General features: G+C 39.2%; 1 protein-coding gene across 2 annotated transcripts in view; it reads right to left on the bottom strand.

Moving 5' to 3' along the window:
- Positions 1–16980, bottom strand: part of NTRK2 (neurotrophic receptor tyrosine kinase 2) — a 405509-nt gene that overhangs the window by 67588 nt on the left and 320941 nt on the right. For both annotated transcript variants that reach the window (XM_072605907.1, XM_072605913.1), the window contains exon 15: positions 14940–15174. In XM_072605907.1, the coding sequence (XP_072462008.1) occupies positions 14940–15174 (235 nt within the window). The remainder of the gene's footprint in view (positions 1–14939; positions 15175–16980) is intronic.

The following is a 16980-nucleotide window of genomic DNA, read 5'->3' as shown; positions in this document are numbered from 1 at the left end:
CAATTTTACTTTCCATATTCCATATACTAGTGTTGAAATCTGAGGCCATAAGTCATCTTACTCATCTTCCCTATTACTGACGTCTGAGAATTAGTGAGGTCCTACTTCTTCTATGAGGGTATTACCTCTGTGTCCCATCTATTGTCCATGGTAGTATACGACTTGACAGTTTTAAGTGGGCATTTTTCTCCCTACTACAAAGAGGGCCATTGGAAGAAATGACAAGAACGTGAAAGATATACATACATATTCTCTTCTGATGTATTGCATGATGCTTTCCTCTGAATGTTCCAGTTGGATAAAGCTTATAGGAGCACTAACTAAAAATTAAGAAAACAAGCAAAAAAGAACTCTAAGTGATCTATCTACACGCTGAGACACAGTGGAGTGGTAGAGAGAGTCATAAGGCATGGTTTCAAGTCCTGGCTTTATTACCAGGTATATGTCTGTGGCAAATTATTTAACTCAATTCCCCAACAGAATAGGGACGAGGTTCAACTGAACCTCTTAAACTTCTCAAGTGTCTTCCAGTATGAAGATTTTAGGATTTATCGATACTTCCTTTTGAAACATAAAAATGGCTTCATTTCATGATAATGTATAATAGGAAAAGCACAGGAAATGGAGTCAAAAATGGGATTCAATCATGGCTCTGCCACTTAACTATGTGACTTTGGCCAAGTCATTTACTCTCTGGGCATCAGTTTTCTCAATTATAAAAGAAGGGGTTTGGATTAATGATCTGTAAAATCCATTCCACCTCTAAATCTTATGATCTTGGATGCTTTAGTCATGTACTCTCTTAGACATGAAGGGAACATGTCTCTTCTCTCACCTGCATGGCATTAGAAATATCTCTTGAAATATCTCTGAGTACACCCCTTCCCTGGGCGGTGAGGACACTGGGACCCTGCAGCAGATGGTCCAATGTCAGAGAAGCCCTACGTCATGTCCTCCACCTACATGTGTGATGCTTGAGAGTGTTGTAAGACTGAGAGGGTGGAGGCCAGGGTGGAAATTCCATGTAGGGAAGAAACCGTTCCATTTCAACATTGGTTACTAAAATAGCTGCTAATAAAAAGCTTTCAAACCATGACACTTCAATACAGACACCCACAAAGATACCTTGACAAGTTACTTGCCTCCTCACAAGCCTTTTTTTCTTGCTTCTCTTATGTGGTGCTGCCACCAAAGTCACCCACACAGAGATACAGCTGTGCAATGACAGGGGAGGCCAGCAGGTGTCTGTCTCTATTGCCAGTCTTAACGGGAATGCTGTTTATTCCTTGCTATAAACATCTGTGCTGTGAGGCCAGCCCGTCCACTAGGAGCTCATATCATGCAAAACATGCTGGTATTCTCCTCTTGCCTCCTTTTACCCCATCTCTCTGTCTCTTTCTCTCCCTCCCTTCCTCCACATTTCTGTCTCTTTGTCCCTCTGTCTCTGTCTCTCTTTGTCTGTCTTTCTCTCTCATAATTCTTCTGTCTTTCATTTACTCCTTTTACAAGCAGACACTTTATTCAGAGACAGTTCATTTCCCAGGAAATTTAAGTGAGGCTACCTTAAAATAACGCTTCATTTGCATATTCGTCATAAGAAATATCATAGGCTCACTCAAAATAACACGTTGTTATGGAGCTAGACTGCAATACTAGGAAGACTGAGTGTGAATGCATAAAAGTGGTTCATCAGTTAGGAGCATTCTAACCTTGCCCTGCCATTTTAACTACCTGTTTGGCCTTGGGCAAAAGTCACTTTACCTCTTGGGATCTCAGTTTCCTCATCTGTAAGATAAGAGCTTGGACTGGTTGAATTAAAAATCTTTCTCTAAATTTACAATCCTGTTCTTGGCATCAGGGAACATCCAAAAAAACTATCAACCACAGTAGCTCATAACTGACATTTAGAAGGTGATTCATGGCTCATGGTTTACAAAGTGCCAATTATTGGATGCTTACAACAACCCTGTGGGCTTAGCTGTTAAACTGATCTTTCTACTGCACAGGTCTGATCCTGTCCCCACCATCCCCTCCCATAGTCAATAAACTCCAATGATTCTGTATTACTTCCAAGATCAAATGAGAAATTCTCTGTTTGACTTTTAAAGGCTTTTCTAACCTAAGCCTCCTTACCTTTCCACTCTTCTTACACACTTTAGTCTCCTTCACTTACCCTTTCATCACTGCTATATCACTAGATCAAAGGGTAGGTAAAGCAGACATGACACTCCATTTCCAAAGTCAGTGCATTTTCACTAGCTGTCCCCTAGTTCTGGAACTCCTTTCCTCCTCATCTCCTCATCCTGGCTTCCATGTCTTCCTTCAATTATCAGCATTAAGATCCCACATTCTTCAAGAACATTTTCCAATTCCTCTTAATCACAGCACCTTCCCTCTGAGACTACCTCACATTTGTCTTTGCTATAGCTTGTTTGTACACAGCTGTTTGCAAATTTTCTCCCCCATTAGACTGTGAGTTCCTTGGGAGCATGGACTAGTCTTTTTATGCCCTTATTCATATCCCCAGGACTTAGTACAGTGCCCAGCACATAATGTTGCTATTGTGTTCGTCCATTGTTGCCAAAGAAGAGTATGCCATCAGATAAATGATGACATGACTTGCACTTGACTTTGTTTTGAGTGAGGGAGGGCTATGCAAGGTCACCACCCTCACTTCTCCTATTGCATCCTGGGTCATCTCCAGTCATCCTGACGAATATCTGGTCACTGGATTCAAATGGCTCCAGAACAAAACAGGTGTTTAAAGAAGATAGTTGAATGATGGACCCACACTCTCCTATAGATGAAATAGGTGAGCCTCAGAGAGACGAAGTGAATTTCCCAATACCACGCAGGAACAATGTGGCAGAGCTGGGATTTGAACTTGTCTACTATTTTCAAATCTACTGTTTCCACCTCTTTGAACTCAGAGAGATTAAGTGACTTGCCCAAGGCCATGCAGGTAGTACACAGCAAACTTCAGGTTTGAACTTAGGTCCTTTGTCTCCAGATGCAGCCTAAATTTTGCACTGACAAGTTTAAGGGGAATGTCACATTAGGAGATCATTGGGTCATTTGGAGAGCCAAGGCATCATGATGACCTTCAACTCTTCCGAGTTTAGAAACTCAGTCATGAAAGGACTGGTGAACCTGGTCACCAACAAATTAAAAACCACTGCAGGTTTCCCTTTCTACTGCTAGGATTTCTAAATAAGTCTAGGAAAAAACCAAAAGTCCCCTGAAAATACTGGTGACCTAACTATTAGCAGTCTCACTGATTACAAGCTCAAGGAGATCAGAGACCATGTTGTTTATATGATGGCATACTATGTATAGTGCCTTGATTGATGCTAAAGGATGGAAGACTAGACTTGGAATCAGGAAGACCTGTGAGCTCAAGCCCACCTTGGATATTTCCCAACTGTGTGATCATGGGCAAGCCACTGTCTCTCTGGGCCTCAGATTTTTCATCTGAAAAATAAAGACAACAATTCTTGTAGCACCTATCACACAGGGTTGTTGGGAAGCTCAAATGAGAGCATATGGAAAACACTTTGCAAACTTCAAAGTGTTATGTAAATGCAATTATTGTTAGAGTAGGCATTTCATGCTTTTGAATGAATGAATGGATGGATGTGTGTGGAGGTTAGCTAGTGCTGAAGCCTTCTCTGCCTGCAACGTCTCCTTCTCTAGCTTCTCTGCTAGGCTTGCAGGCTTTCATCCACCATCCTGACATGCATGTGGGCTGATTCAGACCATTCTCTTGCTTATAAGACTCAGGTATGATCTTCAGATCAAAGCAGGTAGGTGGGAGTCTCAGAGTGAACAGATTTCACCAAATCAGTAAATGTAACTGCATGGATTATGGCAGCTGCCTAATAATCTGTTGCTGCAGCTTATCTCTCTGCTAGCGTGTGTAACACTTTAATACCTGCCTCTCTTCCTACCATGCAGGAGAATACAGAAGAAAGGGGACCTACAGACCTGTAAACACTTCTGAATGTTAGCAAATTTATACTGTATTCTACCTGACCATCGGCCTGCCATCTGAAGCTTCCTAGAATGACTAGTTCCTCTGAGCTTCAAATCATTCATTCATCTATTAACTGAAGGGGTTGATTCTGGAAAGAAATTTGGATCCAAACTCCCCAAATCACTGTTATGTATATCCTATGACCCAGGGATGACCGTCCTAGACATATATGCTAAAGACAGAATGAAATGACCCATCTGTAAAACACAAATATTTATAGTAAGATTTTTTTGTTCCAGCAAAGACCTGGAAATAAAATGGGCACCCATCCACTGGGGAATGATTCAATAAGTTCTAGTACATAAATGTAATGGAATCTTATTTTGCTGTAAGAAATGACAAAAGAGATAGATTCACTGAAACCTGAGAAAACCTGTATAAGCTGGTAGCAAAGGAAATGAACTGAGCCAGGAGAACCATTTCTACATTGTCTACAATTCTATAAAGGAAAACAACTTTATATGATTTGAGAAGTCTGATCAAGGCAATGACCAGTCGTGACACTAGAAGAAAGATGTGATGAAGCATGCTTCCTACCTCTTGAGAGAGACAGGATGGGCTCCAAATGCAGAATGAAACATGAATTTTCAGAATTGGTTCACATATAGATCTGTTTTGCTTGACTATACTCATTTATTATAAGGGAGGGGCTTTATTTTGGGAAATGAGTGAAGATGTAGTGCAGACATGATATTAATTTTAGAGAAACAAAACATCAATTAAACATAAAAAAGCACATAAAAGAGCAGAAAAAAATTCAGAATGGGACAGAGAAAAGTAGGACAGGGTTGGTAATGCTTTGTAAATTTTAATATATACTTAAAAACAAAGCATGTGCTGTGGGGATTCATGGTTTCAGACAGAATTCTCTTGTTCTGTCGATGTTTGCTTATGTTTAAGCTCATAATAAAAACTTTAAGAATGAAATGAAATGGAGTCAAACTCGATGACCTTGAAGGTCCATTTCAGCTCTATTCTCACATATTCCTACTCCCCAAGTGAGTTGACACTGGGATTCATGTGGTTGCCCTCTGCTTGAAGGGTGCATGAAGATCTTTAAGGTAAATTTAAAAGTTCCCCACCCAGTTGTAAATCTTTGATCTTATTATTTTTTAAATAAAGAGTTTTGTAATGGTAGGGATCACAATATTTTGTTGGATTAATACTCACTTATTTCTACTATTCAACTTAAGAGAGACTTATTAAATACCTATTACCTGAAAAAAGATGACATACAATCGGTCCCTACATAGTCGTAAAATGGAAAGAGCACTGGCTCTGGAGATCAGAGCACTAGGTTCAAATTGCACCTTTGACACTCACTACCTATGTAACCTTCCAGTACCTCAGTTTTCTCATCTGTAAAATGAGAGAGGCAGATTAAATGGCTTTTGACATTCCTTCCAACTCTAGATCAATAGTCCCATGATCTTCTAAAATATTAAAAACAAATGAGTTAAAATTTAGGAACTCAATCCTATTTGCAAATGTAGTATAATATAGTCTCAGTTTGCATTTAATGTTGATTTATCCCTTGCTGTTAGATTTCTATAAACAGGCATGCTCCTGTTGTTAGAAGAAGGATATATTGAAGATAATTTCATAAAATGAATGCCATGTCATGCTTCTGCAGCCATTTTAACACAAAGAACCTAAGAAGACAGGTTCATAACACCTCTGTGAGGAAGCAAACTTATTGTGCAAATATCGCAGACTGGAGGTAACAATTGTTTTTTAGATCACAGAAAATAGTTCTGTTGTCCTCCAGTCAATTTCTCTCCCAGTCAATTTCTGCATTGTTCTCTCTGATTTAAACTGTGCCTTGTTTCAAGCACTCCTAGTAGAAGCTTCTCCCACAATCATAATGAATGCAGAGCAGGTGAGCATTCTTCCAAGCCCAGGAAAGGGGGTTTTGTTGGGAAAAAAAAGTCAGACTTTCTGAAAATGCTCCAGAACCTACTTTTTGACTTTCACTGCTGGCTGCCATCACAAGCACCCTCAATGCCACCAAAATTTGTGAAAGGTTATTCAACATTTTTTTCATCGTACATTCCAGCCTCTTGCATACACATTTGTGAGACAAAGCAAAAATAATCCAAAGGCAATCTCTGCTATTAAATAATAAAATGTCCTCTGTAATTTTCTTATCATCTTCTGAAGTATGATAGCTAGTTAGTTTTTGGTGCTCTGGGGTTGTCCATTTGGTGAATTGCCCATGGCTGACCTCCTCCATCCCGATGCCCAATGTTTGGTTCTTTTGGCTTATATAAGCAATCTTGTTAAAATGTGGGTAGAATTAAGGGAAAGGTGAAATGCAGATCAGCGCATTCTGCTATCTGTTAAATCAGTTGTAGAGGATAATACTATTAACACTAATGAGGTTTTTGAGTGATGTGGATTTCATTTCTTTCTGCAGTCAATAAACATTTGAGTACTAGAAGGTTAATTATTTTCCTTTGCCAGTAGCAACATCATTCTAATACTTTTAGACTGATAATGGCCTTGTTCATTTAAGATGTGTATAGTAATTTCTTTAAATTTTCTTCTATAAACTGAATTTCTCCATTTACTGATTTTTTTTCCTTTGAGAAATGGACCCACTAAGGCAAGAAACCTCTCAGGTCCTAGCTATCATTGAAGAAGAAGACTGAGGAAGAACAGCAGCATGGAGAACCAGAATGGAATTAGAGGACATCTAATCCCCTCTTTTTAGAGATGTGGAAACTGAGGTCCAGAGAGATTAAATGACTTGCCCCAAGGACTCCTACATAGTAAGCAGAAGAGCTAAGACTTGAGCCAATGTCCTCTGGTTCCAAATGCAGCACTCTCTCCTATAGCAGAGAAGTGTTCATTGGTTAGAACTTCCTGTGGATGAGCTCCTGTTCTTGTCTCTAGCTCCTGTTTATTTATGACATCATAATGAAAAACAATATTCAACAAGTACTAGTGCATGTGTTTAAAAAAGTATTTTCAATGGTATCACTTTTGTATGCTAATGACAAAGTATGGCGAGAGGCTAGCTTTGTGAAGGGCAGAGTGTGATAGAAATCTAGTTTCAGATGTTTCCTAAAGGTCAGGTTTTGCCTATGAAGGGGAGGGAGACGAAATAGACTACAAAATAGAAGATTGGTACCATGGAGCTGTTAATTAAGACAATTCAGCAAACATAAATGCTAGGGTAATTTTGGTCAGCTCCATAGACTGGCTTCAATGAGGATGTTCAGATTGCTCCCTTCATCGTGAATGTATAATTAGTTCAGCTGCAACAGGGCTGAAGGCTCACAGCCGCAGGTTCCCACTTCTCAGTGATAGCCAACAGCTGCCATCCAAACTCCTTCCACCACAAACAGCACAAATCTATGGACAAAATAGGAGTTGTTTTTCCCCAGCAACCAAGGGTAAGAGGCTCAGCCTTCTGGTGAAAATCCCCCTCTCCCCTGTTCCAGCCAAAGGTGGTTAAAAAAAAACCAACCCAACATTTCCCATTCTAATTACCTAGATGCAAGTTTATCATGTTTATGCATATGGAAGACGATGTAAATAGAATGCTAGTCTTAGAGTGGAAAATACCGGAGTGTAAATCCTGCATCTGACATATACTAACTAGGCAAATCACTTAACTTCATGATGTCTTGGGCATTAAACCTGTCTGGATCTCTAAGACTCGAAATTTTAGATGGATTATGATCTGCATCAGTAGAGTTCCCATGCAAGTTGAGATCTGCATCACTGGGGTTCTCACTCTGTCACTGACAAAAACCATTTGACTTTGATATAAATAGGAAGGAATCCTTACGAATGATGGATGTGGCCACTAGCCTAATGTCTGTAGATTTCAACAGGTCCCAGAATACTATGAGGTTTCCATAATGAGTTAAGTGGCCACTTAAAAGAGATCAGTCTAGCAATTCATATAGGAAAAACCAAGTGGATGAATAATTCATGCCACCTAGATTATGACAGGCTATTAGGTGGTCAGTCCATTAATACATATATCTTTGACAGGGATTGCATTTGGGCAAACAGGGCCCAGCACTGAAAAAGAAGAGGGGGTTAGATTACATACACTTGGGAAATTTTCTAGCATTTCAATGATCACACATTGATTCCTGATAAGAAGGTATGGATGGGCTATAATCTTTTCTCCATGGGCCATAGTTTCCTTATCTATAAAAGGAGAAAGTTAGACTAAATGTTTCCAAGGTCCCTTCCAGCTGTAACATTCTGTGTTAATAAAATCTACCATGTGGCTGATTCCTATGCTGTGGTACACAGGATAGCATTTTATTCTCCAAGTGCCTTCCCCGGTACATTTAATGCTCATGTCTGTCTCAGTGATGTAATCACCATCATGAAAGCCATGAAATATTAAGAAAAAGATGAAAATTGAAACAACTCGAGGCTTTATTCAGAACCATCAGTCTGGGAAAACATGCATGTCAGAAGCAGTAAATGATGGTGGGGCTATGAAAAAACAGCTACATTAATGCATTATTGGTGGAATTGGGACTTGGTCTAATTTCTAGCAAACAATTTGAAATTATATGAGAAAATTCACTAAATTATTTATACATGCTGACCAAGAAGGTCCCACTCCTATGGAATATATCCCAGAGGCAGACAATGGAGGAGTAGGATTGATATTGGGAAATGCCTATGATATTAAAACCAATACAAAAGACATCAAAACAAGGAACATAAAGGGGGAAAACATTCACTCCTTGACATTTCTGGAAGAGGAAACAAACAAAGCAATCCCAGATTCAAAACAAAGTTTCTATGTTTCAACTTGAACCTTCTCCCCAGACATTCCAAATCATGAATGGCCCCATAACTGCTTCAGAAATACACACACACACACACACACACACACACACACACACAAAATGACCCTTATTCCCTCTGGTAGCACCAAAAATAGTAGATATCTAAAATAATCCAAGAGGAACCTTAAAAACAGGTTATAATAGAAAAGATTGGGAAGCATTCTTCTTGATCCTAATCATGGGTTATTTACTTAGGTTCCATGGATTCATTGAAGCTGGGAATGGACCAAGATCCACAACAAAATTATCCTTTGCTCTTATGATGAGTTTGCAGTGCCCCTTTTGGCCTTGCACTCACTGAAGTACTAGGTGGGCATGTAGGACTTTAAACACAATACTGGTAATAAAAATTCTAGGAAAACAGTATCCATCAGTGTGCTTTTGTAATCCAATCTCCTTCCAGTTTCCAACTTGTGTTTGCCATGTGCTTTTCCTTCTCTTTCCCAGTTCTGGGCATAAACCTCATCTCATGCTACTCAGAACTAATCACAATTATTTAAAACATACCAACCACAGAAGAAACACCCTTCTTCCTACCCGTTTTGACTATTCCATGCATACATCCAATTTTCTACAGAAATTTCAAGGTAATAAGACTCAGAGACAGGCTCTGTTTTCAGAGGATCTAAGCAGTGCCACCTTTCTGAACCTATCCCTTCCCCCCAAATTTCCCCTTCCTAAATTCACAGATGCCCGAAATCACGCAATTGGAAATATGTATGTTTCATTTAAAGTTTTTCCTATTAAAATTCAAGTTCCCCTGAAATAGAGAGCACATTAAGCTTTATCAATCATTTATATATCATTTATGGTACATCAGTTCTCATCCTGAAAGCCTACTTTGATAGGGGAGGGAGGTCAACATAAGGAGTAAATGGGTACAGGAGAAAATGGTTGGTGTTGAGGAGTGAAGAAGGTCATACATACATTGCCTATGGTTGAGGCTATTTATCCATGCATCATGTCCAGGTCAACTCTGGACTAAATGCTGTCCTCCAGGTCCACTACCCTAAGCTTGACCTTCCCTCACTCCAATACTCTTACGTGGGTCCCTCCTATACTTGGTCTATTTTTCCCTTCTTCCTCATCAACTGAAATGTGTTTGTTCCCCCATATCTAAAGATATGAAGCAGGGATGGGGACAAAAACTTTTAGGGGGGAAAACACATTCCCAAGGGACTTCTTAGTTTCTGCCTAAAATTAAAAAGAGAAATATTTGTTTATGCATTTTTCCTTGGGCCATTACATCTCTAAATATACCAACTATGACAATTTTATGAGCAAACCAAGTTATACATAATACATTTTTATTTTCCTAAACTAGCAAACTGACTTTAGATCTGCCAAAGGATCTTTTAAAAGTAACTATTCCATATATCTACTTTTTCTTCATTTCCCCCCCTTTTCTCTCACTCTTCCCCAAAAGAAATATGTAATATGGCAGAGGGTGGGAAGAGGAGAGAGAGCTGAGGTGAATTTTTTCAAGAGTTTGAATATTTCCTGAAATTTTACAGTTTTAATTTTATCCCTCAATTATCAAAAGATAAAGTAGATAATAAAGTAATTAGTGCTAATGATCTCAATCATTAGGACTTAATGGAAACTAGTAGACTGGTACCAGGTTACTGTGGTCTCACCTGGATGAATAGAACCCCTCATATTTTTTCTATAACTCATTCATGCAAGGGTTCTTAAACTGGAGTCCGTGAACTTATAAGTATGTGGGAGTATGAATATGCACACATATACATATGTGTATGTAAGTGGATTTTGATAGAATTGTTTTCCTTTATGGTCCTATGTATTTTATTTATTTGCTTTGTATTTAAAATGACTATTCTAAAAAAGAATCATTGTATTCAGTAACAGCAATATTATTTTAAGAACAACTGAGGAGGGGGCAGAGCAAAGATGGTGGAGTAGAAGGACAGATCTGCTGTAGCTCTGCCCCAATAGCCCATAAAATACCTTTAAAAAATGACTCTCAACAAATTCTAGAATAGCAAAAGCTACAAAACGACAGACAGAGATTTCCAGCCCAAGACAGCGTGGAAGGCTGACAGGAAAGGTCTATCACACTGAGCTCAGGGTGGAGTACAGCCCAGTCTTGGCTGCACCGTGCTGCATGGACAAGACTAGAGAAGACTTCAGTGCACAGAATCATGGGTAGCAGCTGGGGTTCCCAGATTACTCAACCCACAAACACCAAAGATAGCCTCAAAGGTCAGTGAAAAATCTCTTTCACCTAGGAGAGAAGGGAACATGATCTGGCCCCGCGACCAGGGTGGTGGCATTTGCTGAGGCAGCAGCCTCCATTTTAGGAGTCTTCAGCCTAAAGACCCTGGAGGAATTCAGTAGCTGATCTAGGTTTCAGCCCTGTGTGGCAGCCCCATAGAGAGGAGGAGCACTGGTGTGGTGGAGCTGGTAGAGGTTCTGAAGAGGGAATCCTACTCACAGATCCTGGGCAGAAAAGCTTGTGGTTGCTCCCAGACCAGAGTGAAGGCCAGGAGAAGAGCAAACTCCTCTCCCTTGATTGTGCCACCTTGGAGGAACTGAGAACTTATATACCCTCTACTTGACAAAGTACTCAAAAGTCAACTAACAGGCTGGGGAAATGCCCAGAAAAGGGAAAAAATAAGACTATAGAAGGTTATTTTCTTGATGAACAGGTACTTTCTTCCATCCTTTCAGATGAAGAAGCACAAGGTATACCATCAGATAAAGACATAAAAGTCAAGGCTACTACATCCAAAACCTGCAAAAAAAATGAATTGGTCTCAGGCTGTGAGAGGGTTCAAAAAGGATTTTGAAAATCAAATAAGAGAGGTGGAGGAAAAATTGGGAAGAGAAATGAGAGCTATGCAAGAAAATTATGAAAAGCAAGTCAACAGCTTGCTAAAGGAGACCCCAAAAAATGCTGAAGAAAATAACACCTTTAAAAAATAGACTAACCCAAATGGCAAAAGAGGTCCAAAAAGTAGTAAGAATCCTTTAAAAAGCAGAATTAGCCAAAAGAAAAAGGAGGTTCAAAAACTCACTGAAGAAAATAGCTGTTTAAAAATTAGAATGGAGCAGCGGGAAACTAATGACTATGAGAAACCAAGAAATTACAAAACAAAACCAAAAGAATGAAAAAATAGAAGACAATGTGAAATGTCTCATTGGAAAAACAACTGTCCTGGAAAACAGATCCAGGAGAGACAATTTAAAAATTATTGGACTACCTGAAATCCATGATCAAAAAAGCCTAGACATCTTCTTTCATGAAATTATCAAGGAAAACTTCCCTGATATTCTAGAACCAGAGGATAAAATAGATATTGAAAGAATACACTGATCACCTCCTGAAAGAGAAAAGAAAAACTCTAGGAATATTGTAGCCAAATTCCAGGGTTCTCAGGTCAAGGAGAAAATATTGCAAGTAGCTAGAAAGAAACAATTTGAGTATTGTGAAAATATAATCAGGATAACACGAGATCTAGCAGCTTCCACATTAAGGGTTCCCAGGGCTTGGAATATGATATTCCAGAAGCCAAAAGAACTAGGATTAAAACCAAGAATCACCTACCCAACAAAACTGAGTGTAATACTTCAGGGGGAAGAAATGGTCATTCAGTGAAATTGATAACTCCCAAGCACTCTTGATGAAAAGACCAGAGCTGAATAGAAAATTTGAGTTTCAAACACAAGAATCAAGAGAAGCATGAAAAGGCAAACAGGAAAAGAAATCATAAGGGACTTATTAGAGTTGGATTGTTACATTCCTATATGGAAAGATAATATTTGTAACTCTTGAAACTTTTTTCAGTATTTGAGTAGTTGGAGGGATTATATATGTACATACATATAGACAGATAGAGACAGACAGACAGATAGATAGATAAATAGATGGATAGACAGACAGAGGGCACATGGTGAGTTGACTAGGAAGGGATGTTATCTAAAAAAATAAAATTAAGGGGCGAGAGAGGAATATATTGGGAGAAGAAAGGGAGAAATGGAATGGGCCAAATTATCTTTCATAAAAGAGGCAAGAAAAAGCTTTTTCAATGGAGCAGAAAAGGGGAGTGGTAAGAGGGAAAAAGTGAACCTTACTCTCATCACACTTGGCTTAAGGAGGGAATAACGTGCACACTCAATTTGGTACGAAAATCTATCTTACACTACAGGAAAGTAGGGGAGAAGGGGATAAGTGGGATGTGGGAGGATGATAGAAGGAGGGCAGATGGAAGGAGGGAGTAATTAGAAATAAACATTTTTGGGGAGGGACAAGGTCAAAAGAGAGAACAGAATAAATGAGGGGCAGTTTAGGATGGAAATATAGTCTTTCACAACATGACTACTATGGAAGTCTTCTGCATAACCACACATATATAACCTATATTGAATTCCTTGCCTTCTTAGTGGAGATGGGTAGGGAGGGAGGAAGGGAGAGAAGCTGGAACTCAAAGGTTTAGGAACGAATGTTGAAAATTGTTTTTACATACAACTGGAAAATAAGAAATACAGGCAATGGGGTATAGAAATCTATCTTGCTCCACAAGAAAAGGGAGAAGATGGCAATAAGGGAAAAGAGGGGTATGATAGAAAGGAGGGCAGACTGGGGAAAGGGGTAATTAGAAAGCACAATGTCTTGGGGGGGGAGGAGAGAAATGGGGAGAAAATTTGGAACTCAAAATTTTGTGGAAGTGAATGTTGAAAACTAAAATTAAATATTTTTTTTAGAAAAAGAACTGAATAAAGTTATTTTGACTATTCTAAATACCTTGATTAACTGTAAAGGACATATGAACAAAGATCTATCTGTATCAAGAGAAAAAACTGATAAATGGAAGAATGTATAGAGTAATTTTACACATATACAACTATTTGTGTCTAATGGTAGCCATCTCTAGGACAGGGGGAGGGAAGGAAAAAAAAGAAATTTACATGATAATTTTGTTATTTGTGTGTTATTTTTTTGTTATGTGTATGCTATTCTTATGTATATTTGAAAGGAATAACAAGCTGTGCATAGTAGATTTGCAGCTCCATGTGCAATTGTCTTTTTTATTATACTACATATTATACTATGTTTGTTATACTATAGATAATATATAATATTATATATACTGTATTATATTAGGTTATAGAAGTGCTTATTTTATTCTATAAATTAAAAATAAAATAATTTTTAAAAAATAATCTGTAGATTTCACCAGACTCCATGACACAAAAAGATTAAGAACCCTTGCATTAGTGACTCCAGGGGTGAGAACTATAGGTAGACTCCTGGACAAACTCTTTGGGTATATAGGCAGTCTAAATAACCAAAGTAGAAAGCATTAGCTAGGAACAAGAGGGGAGTTACAGAACCTTTCAGATCAACCAGAATATGTGGCTCCCTTCCCAGTAACACCAACCCTAACTGTAAGGGATCTTCCAATGCCTCATATTTACCTCTGTAGAAAAAGAAATAGGTTTTTCCCTAATATCAGATGCAAGTTCCTTGTATCCTAATAAAAATAGCTGTCACTGACATAGAGCTTACAAAGTGAGCTTACAAAGCACTTTCTACACATTGCGACTGTTTTCTTTGACAGTTTAATTTATGCCTTTTGTTTTATATCTTCATCATTTCCACATATACTCCTCCCCACTTCAATAGCCTTCTCTTGAAAGGAAGAGGGGGAAAACCCCATATAACCAAACATTACAATTTTATGAACAAACCAAGTTATACATAACACATATTTGTATAGGCAAAACCAACTAATATGTCAACTAACTCTAACAGCTTTTGAAATATCATATACTTATAGTTTCCCCACCTTACTCCTCTGAGCCTAAGGCTGATCATCCCATAATTATGTGACCATATATTCATGGAAGCTAAGATCCCCCTAACTCTTGGACTTGACTCTCAAAAATCTTCCCAAGCACTTGTCCTCTACTACCAAGAAGGATTGGTCCTTTCCCTCCCTGCACCCCAAATGTAGAAATCTATCAGGACAGTCATCTAAACATGAAGAATATGCTAATATCAATCACAAAGAGGACCATCATAAAAACTACAATTAATATCCAAAGTAGCAACTCACCCTGTAGTAGTCAGTACTGTACACATCACGGGACATCCCAAAGTCACCAATTTTCACCAGTAGGTTCTCTCCAACCAAGCAGTTCCGGGTGGCAAGATCACGGTGCACAAAATGCTGGGATGCCAAGTAAACCATGCCAGCTGCAATCTGCTGGGCAATGTGCAACATCTGGGACTGGGTCAATTCAGTAGGGCGATTGCCTTCTGCCATGAGCACAGCATCTGGTCCATGGGCCCTGCATGGATGACATACAGATATGGGTTCCTAGAGCCATATTCCACTTGTCATATTGGAACTGTGCTTGTCACCAGAACTAAATAATCAAATGCCTGTTTACTAAAAGATGCTTGGCATATACGGAAGACAATGAAAATGTTTTAACCATGTTTTCCTCTATGGCAAACCTTCCCCAAGAGACTGTGGAATTTCAAATACCATCTGGGTCTTAATCCTTCTGGAGGCCTCAGGATCCTGGGGTTCAGAGTGTTTACCAGGAGACCCCTATAAAGTCCAAGGGAGTGAGCGTAAAATCAGGAATTGGGAAAACAGAGATTCAGCATGCCAAAACACTGTTTTTCTTCTTTTTATTCCCTGAAACACAGATGAACACAAATCCTGCCTCTCTTCCCACCATACCCCACACCCCACCAAGCATACCAGAACCACTGAAAAGGATGGCAGATCGTGTTCTTTCCATAGGTACAGCTTTGACAAAGTCTATAGCAGGCTTTAGCACTGGGTCTATGAACTTATTTGCTTTAAAAAAAAAACACTATTTTAATAGAATTGGTTTCCTTTTAATCCTATGTATTTTATTTTTTGAATTAAAAAAATATTCTGAGACAGGGCCCTTCGACTTCACCAGAATGCCAAAGGGGCCCATGAAACAAACAAACGAAAGGTAAGAACCCCAGGTTCAGAGTCTCAATGTTTTCAGCCCATCCTAGTATTGACTCTTGTTTATATTATAGCCAGGCAGGTTTTCCAAGTTGTCCTTCTTCTCTTTCAAAAAAAAAATGTAAAAATCAAGGTCACTGGAAGAATATCAGCTTGAACTTCATGCATTTCTAATTTAAAAAAATGGCAATCTTCTCTCTTTTCCCTCCCAAATCTCACCCCATGAACTTGTCAAGAACCACACACACACACACACACACACACACACACACACAAGCTATTTTGAGTTTCAACTAATTAATTCTTTGACTGGAATTTACGAAAGTTTTTTTTAAAGCATTTCCTTTTAGATTATTTCTTTCTTTTTGATACAGTGGTTTGCCTCCTTTGTTTTTGTCCCCTATCACAGGGCAATCCTCACCTTCAGCTGTTTGGTAACATAAGGTATGTCACAATATGTGTGTGTTGCAGAGAGGGGAGGAGGGAGGGAGCCAACATGCTTGTCTTTAAATCCAGTTCAGTAGAGAGAGCTGGGGCTGCTTATAATCTTCAGAACTGCAGTCCTAGCTCCCTCAATGCTGAAATGGTATGCTGGAGAGCCAGGAGGCTCTCTTCATCGTCAGATTCACTTTCCCTAACTGACCTGGGGTGGCACTACAGGGCAAGAAATGAAGGCACTGTTCCCAGCCCCAGGAAAGGGCTCACTCTGCCTCTGCAGACTTAGACACTAGTGTCAGCAGGAGAGGCTAGTGCCCTGATTCAGATAAGGAGCATCTCCCCGGAGAAGTCTCTTCACGGGATAAACTGGAAGATCTGTCTCCAAGTGCATGTTAAAGCACCTAAGCTAAACAGACAGGGAGGTGAGCCAGTTTCAAAATGGGGGACCCTCCCCCTCAGTTCAAATTTACTAGAGAGAGAGCTAGCGTTATTTCATGACAAATTTCAGGGAATTATTACCCATGTTTAAGTCAGGTCAAAGCCCCCCTCCTCTGGGAAACCTTCCATTCCATATCCGTAACCTCCTTCTTTGAATTCCTCTAGAGCTTATCACCATCTGCTATCATTCAGTTTAGCTTATAAAAAAACAACTTGCATTCCATGCTGGGCAAGATAACAACAGACTCTTAGAGCAGGAAATAGGTCA

This window comes from Notamacropus eugenii, chromosome 1 (assembly GCF_028372415.1).
Source record: "Notamacropus eugenii isolate mMacEug1 chromosome 1, mMacEug1.pri_v2, whole genome shotgun sequence".
NCBI lineage: Eukaryota > Metazoa > Chordata > Mammalia > Diprotodontia > Macropodidae > Notamacropus > Notamacropus eugenii.
The sequence above is the reverse complement of the archived record's forward strand: the minus strand, read 5'-3'. Positions and strand labels throughout refer to the sequence as shown.